The sequence below is a fragment of the Pteropus alecto genome, unplaced genomic scaffold (assembly GCF_000325575.1).
Source record: "Pteropus alecto unplaced genomic scaffold, ASM32557v1 scaffold555, whole genome shotgun sequence".
Lineage (NCBI taxonomy): Eukaryota > Metazoa > Chordata > Mammalia > Chiroptera > Pteropodidae > Pteropus > Pteropus alecto.
Genome location: NW_006436809.1, coordinates 435,146 through 443,837, shown reverse-complemented (window position 1 = coordinate 443,837; position 8,692 = coordinate 435,146). Strand labels below are relative to the sequence as shown.

At 47.7% G+C, this 8,692-nt stretch overlaps 1 protein-coding gene across 1 annotated transcript in view; it reads left to right on the top strand.

Annotated features, from left to right (window-relative positions):
- Positions 1 to 5,592, top strand: part of PPP1R10 (protein phosphatase 1 regulatory subunit 10) — a 15,913-nt gene extending 10,321 nt beyond the window's left edge. Inside the window, exons 9-21 of the mRNA XM_025048043.1 lie at positions 1 to 128; positions 334 to 439; positions 530 to 642; positions 1,107 to 1,207; positions 1,459 to 1,606; positions 1,686 to 1,844; positions 1,940 to 2,186; positions 2,348 to 2,411; positions 2,511 to 2,705; positions 2,856 to 2,931; positions 3,153 to 3,266; positions 3,429 to 4,091; positions 4,359 to 5,592. The exon at positions 1 to 128 is cut by the window's left edge and continues 32 nt beyond it. Coding sequence (XP_024903811.1) covers positions 1 to 128; positions 334 to 439; positions 530 to 642; positions 1,107 to 1,207; positions 1,459 to 1,606; positions 1,686 to 1,844; positions 1,940 to 2,186; positions 2,348 to 2,411; positions 2,511 to 2,705; positions 2,856 to 2,931; positions 3,153 to 3,266; positions 3,429 to 4,091; positions 4,359 to 4,468 — 2,224 coding nt within the window. The 3' untranslated portion in view covers positions 4,469 to 5,592. The remainder of the gene's footprint in view (positions 129 to 333; positions 440 to 529; positions 643 to 1,106; positions 1,208 to 1,458; positions 1,607 to 1,685; positions 1,845 to 1,939; positions 2,187 to 2,347; positions 2,412 to 2,510; positions 2,706 to 2,855; positions 2,932 to 3,152; positions 3,267 to 3,428; positions 4,092 to 4,358) is intronic.
- The last annotated feature ends 3,100 nt before the right edge of the window (positions 5,593 to 8,692 follow it).

Genomic DNA, 8,692 nt, shown 5'->3' with positions numbered 1-8,692 from the left:
TCCTCCTGAGCGACCTTTAACTGAGGTGAAGGCTGAGCCCCGGGCTGAGGAGGCCCCAGAGAAGAAGAAGGAGAAGCCCAAGTCTCTCCGAACGACAGCACCCAGTCATGCCAAGTTTCGTTCCACTGGTAAGGTTGCCGGCTGGCCTTAGGAGGGAAGGTCTGTGGCCATGCGCACGCCCAGGACTTGATGGTGGGATAGCCAGATTGGTGATATGGTAAAAGAGAGAAGACTAGTGGATAAAGCTCTGGGAGGTTTTACAAGGCTAAATGAACAGAGAGGAAAAGTCAAGAGGATGGTTGTGAATTCAACCTCACATGATGTCTTTCTCAGGATTAGAGCTGGAGACCCCATCTTTGGTGCCTGTGAAGAAGAATGCCAGTGCAGTGGTGGTCTCTGACAAATACAACCTAAAACCCATCCCCCTTAAGCGTCAGAGGTATGCGCTGGGTTTCTGAATGGGCTGGGTCTGAGGACACGGGGAGAAAAAGGGGTGAGTGGGAGATGTTGCTGATGGTTCTTTTAACAGCTCAGCAGCTGCTCCAGGAGATGCGGCCCCTCCTGCAGAGAAGAAATACAAGCCTCTCAACACAACACCTAATGCCACCAAAGAGATCAAAGTGAAGATCATCCCGCCACAGCGTAAGTCTAAAGTGGGGGAATTTACTTTGAAGTGGGAGCAAACTCTTTATGGGAATGAATATGGAGTGGGGGTGTCATTATTCCTTCTCTTTATTGTTTTCCTCCACTTTCCTTTGATTTCTCGTTTTTTAATTTTTCCACCTTTGAAACTCTTCTTTCATAGGATTACTTCGGAGTAATTTGAGAGATGAGGTGGGAGGTGTGCTCTTCAGACTAGTGGGGGGCCGACTTTGTCAGTTACCTGAGCTCTTCATAGCTGAATCCATGGCTTGCCTGCCTTTAATAGAAAATAATGTCAAGAAATTTTTGTGTAAATCATTCTGCATATGCTTCCTGGTCACTTTGAGCTTATTGTGACCTAGGTTATTGTAGGGTCTCCACCGACCCATTTTACTACCCAGACTTTTATCTGTAGGAATAAGATTGTGAAGGAGGTGTGATGATTATGCTTTTTTGTTTTGTAGCTATGGAGGGCCTGGGCTTTCTGGATGCACTCAATTCAGCCCCTGTTCCAGGCATCAAAATTAAGAAGAAGAAGAAGGTGTTGTCACCTACAGCTGCAAAGGTATGGGCCCTGACCTGTAGTTTTCAGTGACAAGGTAAAGGTGAAGTTGAAAGAAGAGCCCAGCAGCTAGGAGTGGTTAGGGAGGACAAGAAGTTTGTTTCAAATGTAGACTGATGGTGGTGGGGCAACCTTAGACGTAGCTCTTCGTTTATGGAAACTGTTGGGGTTCCTGACTAGTACCCTGGACTGATTGCCTTGCCATGGCCTTCGCTTTCCTAGCACCTCATTAACTTCTTTTTCTTTCACAATAGCCAAGCCCGTTTGAAGGGAAAACAAGCACAGAACCAAGCACAGCCAAACCTTCTTCCCCAGAACCAGCACCTTCTTCTGAGGCTATGGATCAAGACCGTCCAGGGACCCCTGTTCCCCCTGTGGAGGTCCCAGAGCTTATGGATACAGGTACGTCTAGAAACTGGTGCAGGTTTAGGAGTTTTCCGAAAGGAAGGACCTGGGTTCTCAAACCCTCTCCTGCTTATAGCCTCTTTAGAGCCAGGAGCTCTGGATACAAAACCAGTGGAGAGTCCTGGTGATCCCAGCCAGCTGACCCGGAAAGGCAGGAAGAGGAAAACTGTGACGTGGCCTGAGGAGAGCAAACTGAGAGAATATTTCTATTTTGAACTGGATGAAACTGAACGAGGTTAGCGGTTAAGTGTTCTGTATGATGGGTGGATATAGATTGTTCAAAAAGGACATGGTTTACTTTCCCTCTCGCTTTTTCCTCCTTGCCAATAGTAAATGTGAATAAGATCAAGGACTTCGGCGAGGCAGCTAAGCGAGAGATACTGTCAGACCGACATGCATTTGAGACGGCCCGGCGTCTGAGCCATGATAACATGGAGGAGAAGGTGCCCTGGGTGTGTCCCCGGCCCCTAGTTCTGCCCTCACCTCTTGTCACCCCTGGAAGCAACAGCCAAGAGCGATACATCCAGGCTGAGCGGGAGAAAGGAATTCTTCAGGAGCTCTTCCTGAACAAGGAAAGGTGAGCAGAAATGGGATTCATGCGCTGGGGTGTTGAGCGCTTGGACTCCTGAGGGAAGCATGCTCTGGCGTAATTAAGAAGAGGGTAGGGGTCAGGAAGAAATTTGAGGGCCTGAATAAATAATCTGTCATTCTTTTCATCACCTGTGGCATTCCTTCTAGTCCTCATGAGCCTGATCCTGAGCCCTATGAACCTATACCCCCGAAGCTCATCCCCCTAGATGAGGTATGATGTGGTGATGGGGGTTGTGATTGATGTTACTGCAGCTTTCATGTGATACTTTCTCTTCATTCTATAGTCCTCTTTGCTCTGTTCTGCTTTCAGGAATGTTCCATGGATGAGACCCCGTATGTTGAGACCCTGGAGCCTGGGGAAGCTGGTGGCTCACCTGATGGGGCAGGTGGCTCCAAGTTGCCTCCTGTTCTGGCCAATCTTATGGGAAGCATGGGTGCTGGGAAGAGCCCTCAGGGTCCTGGAGGAGGAGGTATCAATGTCCAGGAGATCCTCACTTCCATCATGGTATGAGCCCTTCTTCTCTTTTCTACTTTCTCTGGAACTTTCATTCTCTTTACCCTAGTCCTCATCAAGTTACCTTCTCTTTTGGCTCTCCCTTTCTCTGCTGGTGGTTATTGTTGCTCTGTTGACCTTTCTATTGACCTTGCCTCACAGGGTAGCCCAAATAGTCATCCATCAGAGGAACTGCTGAAGCAGCCAGACTATTCAGACAAGATCAAGCAGATGCTAGGTAATCATCAGGGTCTGGGGGAGGAAGCCTGCAGTGCATTTGGGGAAAGCAGGGGTATTGCTTGCTGCTCAGCTGCCAGACTTGGGAGGGGAAGACTAGACAGAACATGTTGCTCTGCCAGGTTGGTCTTCGAGGGTTAGTTGGGCACACCTAAGTGAGAAGGCAGGTCACTCTTCTAGAATCCTTTTGCCAACTGTTTGACTCCTTTTTTTTGTTAACAGTGCCACATGGACTCTTAGGCCCTGGTCCAATAGCCAATGGTTTCCCACCAGGAGGCCCTGGGGGCCCCAAGGGCATGCAGCACTTTCCCCCTGGCCCTGGGGGACCTATACCAGGTAGGTGGTGAGTGAGAACTTGGAATGGGCTCATATGCTTAATTTTGGCCCGATAGTAACATAGGATTGACCAAAAGGTGGGAGGTGGTTTACGGTGGGCAGTGGCAGTCCCCCTCAGTGTTACAGGTAGCTGATCCTGTCTTTCTCCTTTTTTCCTAACAGGTCCCCATGGAGGTCCTGGGGGCCCTGGTGGGCCAGTGGGTCCACGTCTGCTGGGCCCCCCACCACCTCCCCGGGGGGGTGATCCCTTCTGGGACGGCCCTGGTGACCCCATGCGGGGTGGCCCAATGCGGGGGGGTCCAGGACCTGGTCCTGGACCATACCATAGAGGTCGTGGTGGTCGAGGAGGAAATGAACCTCCTCCTCCTCCCCCTCCATTTCGAGGGGCCAGAGGAAGTCGCTCTGGAGGAGGACCCCCAAATGGAAGAGGGGGCCCTGGTGGGGGTATGGTTGGAGGGGGAGGGCATCGTCCCCATGAAGGTCCTGGTGGGGGCATGAGCAGCGGCAGTGGACATCGACCCCATGAAGGCCCTGGCAGTGGTAGTGGCCATCGTCCTCATGAAGGCCCGGGCAGTGGCATGGGTGGAGGCAGTGGACATCGCCCCCATGAAGGCCCTGGTGGGAACATGGGTGGAAGTGGTGGGCATCGTCCGCATGAAGGTCCTGGACATGGGGGACCCCATGGCCACCGGCCTCATGATGTCCCCGGTCACCGAGGCCATGACCATCGAGGGCCACCTCCTCATGAGCACCGTGGCCATGATGGCCCTGGCCACGGAGGAGGGGGCCACCGAGGGCACGATGGAGGCCACAGCCATGGAGGAGGTAAGGATGATCCCTGCCCCCAAAATGGCTTTTGTTGTTTCACACAAGTTTCTGGGAAGTGTCACTATCCCCAGATATGCCAGGCAGAACATGAGATTACCTGTTCCCAGCATGCATAGCTGTTCTTACTCTTTACCTTTCCCCCAAATCCCCAAGACTTTCTCTCTGAAAGATAGTTCTCAGGATGCCATGGATTCGGTGGTGGGTGAGGGTGGCATTGACCTCTTCGCCATTTCCTATCTAATCATTCCACCATCTTTTCCACAGACATGTCAAACCGCCCTGTTTGCCGACATTTCATGATGAAGGGCAACTGCCGCTATGAGAACAACTGTGCCTTCTACCACCCGGGTGTCAATGGGCCCCCCCTGCCCTAGGGACCACCTGCCTGCCCCACCCACACACCCCTGTGGACTGTAGCCTTGCTCCTCCCACTCTGTTATGGCTTCTGTGAGGCCCATTTTCCCCCTTCCTTAGCTGAGGAGGAGCTGGCCCCCCTCAGTTCCCACCTGCTTGGGTTCCTGGGGGTTTTCTGATCACTGGTGCGCATTGATGTACATAATTTCCTCCAGTCTGGGGAGGAGAGAGACTGGACACATTCTGTACCCTGGACTGCTGAAGAGGAGACCCAGTTGGCTTCACTTTTTGAGGAGATTTGCCCTGTAACCCCAAACTCCTTTCCAGTATTACCCTTAATGCCTGAGAACCTAAAGCTGGTTATCCTGGAGAACACCTCTACCCTCCTATTGTGGGTCCTCCACACACAAACTCTGACATAGGATCAGTTGCACTTATGAAATCATCCCAGCCAAGTTCATTATTCCTTATGGGGTGGGGAGGTGGTAAAAGGGATATTGTATATCTCACTGCACTGAAAGGGCTCAATCTGGCTGGATTTGAGTTCTGGAACACATCTTCCCCACTCCTCCCCTGAGTCCTTTACACACATTCTGAGTCCTTTCTTAAGACTTTGCAGCCTTCTCACCCAAGTCTGCATCATGGGTTTGCTGGGTTCAATGATGGCAAATTCGCAACCAGTGAAGGTTTTAGCTGGCATAGGTGAGGCCAGTGGTGTTGGTCCACCCTTGCATATATCTCATTCTGGAAACTGAAACTTCAGTGAGACCAGCTTTTCATCAGCTGAAGCCTGGCATGCTGGGCCTGACAGTCAACACTACATGCACTGCCTTTGGGAGTTAGCACACTCCCTTCCCCCACCTGGGACCTTGTCGGTGTGAGGCCTCTAGCTCCCTTGTTGTCAGACATCTCTGAATCTCCACCAGGTGCCTTCCTGGGTGTATTCAACAAGATGACTGGCCCTTTTCCAGCCCTGTCCTTCACCTGCCTGGGCATCAGTTGTTTTCTATGAAAACAGTGGATTGGTTGGGTTTTGTGCAGGGTCTTGGGTTAGAGCCACAATGGATTTGAGGATGAGTATTTTTTCTTTTGGTTTTGTATATTTTGTACATTAATAATAAACAGTGGAAAGAGAAGCAGCTTATTTAACCCCTGGTGTGTTTGGACTTAACAAAACCCAACCATTATCAGCTGTTTTAGGTCCATTAATACAAGACTAGAATCTTCAATTCTCTGGAGCTAAAACTTGTTCTACTTTCAAGTCATACTGTTGGTATTATGTAAGAGACTGGGGAATTAGAATACTCAATATAAAACACCGTAGGTACAAGGTAAATCCCGTGGATCAGCTCTGAGCAAGCAGTGAGGGAACAGCTCAGATTGCTAGAGCTGCAGACTCTGGGCACAGCAATTCTAGTTGGACCTACCAGCCCTGTGGAGTTGATTAGAGGAGGAGTTTGAGAGTGGGTGGAAGAGGAGCAAAGAGCAGCTGAAGGAAAAATCCAAGAGCAGTTTCTGGGTAAGCAGAGAATAACAGGTGGCTCCTGTTTTAAGAGCAGCTCCAGTGGAGAAAGTGAGAAGCAAGAGAAAGTACAGACTGCTCTTCCCAAAAAAGTGCTTCTGCAGAGTTAGAGGAAAATAGGTTTGTTGCTAGATGTTGGATTCAGATTTAGTTCTTAAGGTAATAAAGTGAGGGCCTAGTTGATGTAATGAGATTTCCAAATAGGTTTTGGAGAATAGAACATGGAGGAATAGGATTAAATAGGAAGTTCTGCTATTCTTAAAACGAGAAATTGGTAGTATATTACATTTGTGGGGGAGAGGAAGGATGGAGATACTGGGTGTGGGTTGAGAATAGTGGTTTTCAACCTTTTAGCATTCATCAGGATCATCTAAAGGGCCTGTTAAAAAAGCGTGGGGGTGGGTTCCAGCAAATTTTCTAATTCAGTACGTCTGGAACAGATCCTGAGATTTTGCATTTCTAACAAGTTCCCTGGTGTTGCTGATGCTTATCTAGAAAACACTGAAGTTGGCCCTACATGTTTCTTGGTTATTTCCAGGACTGGCCACATGAGGGCAACAACTAAATTTCAAAGGCCTCATTTACACTTAGTGAGGCCAATGGGGCTGTTGATCATCCTCCCTTTGTCCAGTCTTCCCACTATCTCCTGCAACAGGCCACAAGAACCCTTGAAGATAGCTTAAAATTTTTCTATCTTAATTTAAAATGAATCTAGCCATTTTTCTTTCAAATTCTCCATGAAAATCCAAAATAATGTTATTTAAAAATTTTTCCTTTGGAGAAGTGGAGAGAGGCTAAACATCTCAACCATTTCACCAGACCCCCGACCCATGTTTCTTCAAGCACTGCAGGACTTCTCTCCCCCATTTCAGTTGGGCTGGGCTTCCTTTCTGCATCCATTGCTGCCAGACACCGCCCCCTCAATAAAAAACCCTTTCAACTTTAGACGTTCTCTGCCAACCCTTCTCCAGGTAAATCAGTTCGATATTTGAGTCATCATCATTCTATATCTCCCATTCCTGTTCCTGGGGAATACATACACTTAATGTTGAAAAATCACGAAATCCTACCATCTTGACCCAGTACAAATTATTTGTACTAACTCAACATTTACTACTGCTTGGCAAACTTCCTAACTCTTCTCTGGCACCAAAACTCCTGAGGAAGTGAGCTCCATCCAGTGTGAGCACCATTTCTCATTCTCTTCACCTGAAAACATTCAAGTCTACATTACTTTTTTTCCTTCCTTAGAGGAAGAAGGGCATCTCCTTCTCAAGGCAGTATCTAACTCTTCTGGCATCTGCCCTCCTTGCCTTTCCCCACCAACAATTCACCCAGCAGCCAGGGCAATTCTGTAAAAATGAAAACCAGATCAGCTTGCACTCCTGTGTAACCATCACGTTGCTCCAGGGCTGGGTGTTCTGGCCCCTGCTCAAGCTCTAAGCTCAAACCATGTTCCTTGACCATGTCAAGCTCTCTCCAGCTTCTGGGTCTCTACACACTCTGGTGACTTCCCTGAAGGCTCTTTCCCACTCATCTGGTTGTTTCCTCCTCCACCTTGGTTTTAAATACTTCCTCCAGGAAGTCTCTCCTAATCAATCCATCTAAAGGCGATCCCTCCTCCTCATCTCCACTGAGCGCACCCACCCCGCCCCCTTCTCGCCTGAGCACCAGGTTTCCTTTGACATGCTCCATAGTTACCTCTCAGTTTCTATCATTGCTCTTCTAAGACTCCCAAGTGATGCTACTAGGACATTTTGAGAACCACTGCCCTAGAACAGCCAGTTTGTGTCTGCTGCGTTCAGCATTGGCCACAGGGAAACTTCTTACATTCCCAGGCCTTCTTTGACTTCTGTATGGCTACAGTGCTCTTTCCTGACTTTCAAGTTTCCCATCTTAATACTCACGAGTCTTTCTTGAAAACCTCTTGTGCATTCCAAAAACATAGTCCTATCCAGGCTCTCACACTCCTCTAGGATTTATGCTTTGGTTATCTTCTCCACATCCTATAGATTAGGGAGAATGCCCAGAACACTGGGGTGAGATAACTAAGGGCTACCATCGCAGGAACAGTCTAGTCCCCTAAAGGCAGGGTGGCCGTGGGCAGCTTAGTATCCTTTTAGTTCTCTCAATGGGGAAGGTGTGCAGAAGAATCACAACTTTATGGAAACAGTTCTATGCTGCTCATTATGTACATTATTAGTACAGTATCTGTATGTACTAAAAGCTGTTTGTGAATAAAAATATTTGTTAATGAAATTCCATTTTTCATGTTTTGGGTTACCCATATACTGTACATACCATGTAACTGGTTTCCTGTGTTCCATTTCTGTTGCTGGTTTTTTGGTGGGCATCTTTTTGTTCATATTTAGGTACATTACATACTATGTATATTAATGGAAGAAATAAATTTTATGCCCATGGACAGTAGTTATTTTATGGACAGTAGTTATTTTGGAGTATCTTAAGTACCTGTAGTGAAATTAGTAATCAAAAACCTGAAGTGCAAAATTTTGCTATTCATTTTATAAATAACATTTGTATATATTTTATCATTTCAACTGAATTAAAAATTTTAAGTGTAGAGTGTAACATGAAATACATGTAACAAAAGTAAAAAAACTGAAAGCACTTTATAAATTATATATCAAACCCCTTAATAAACTTGTGAGGTAGGTACTTTTTATCACCAGGCTAAGTAGCTTGACCAAGGTCACATCGT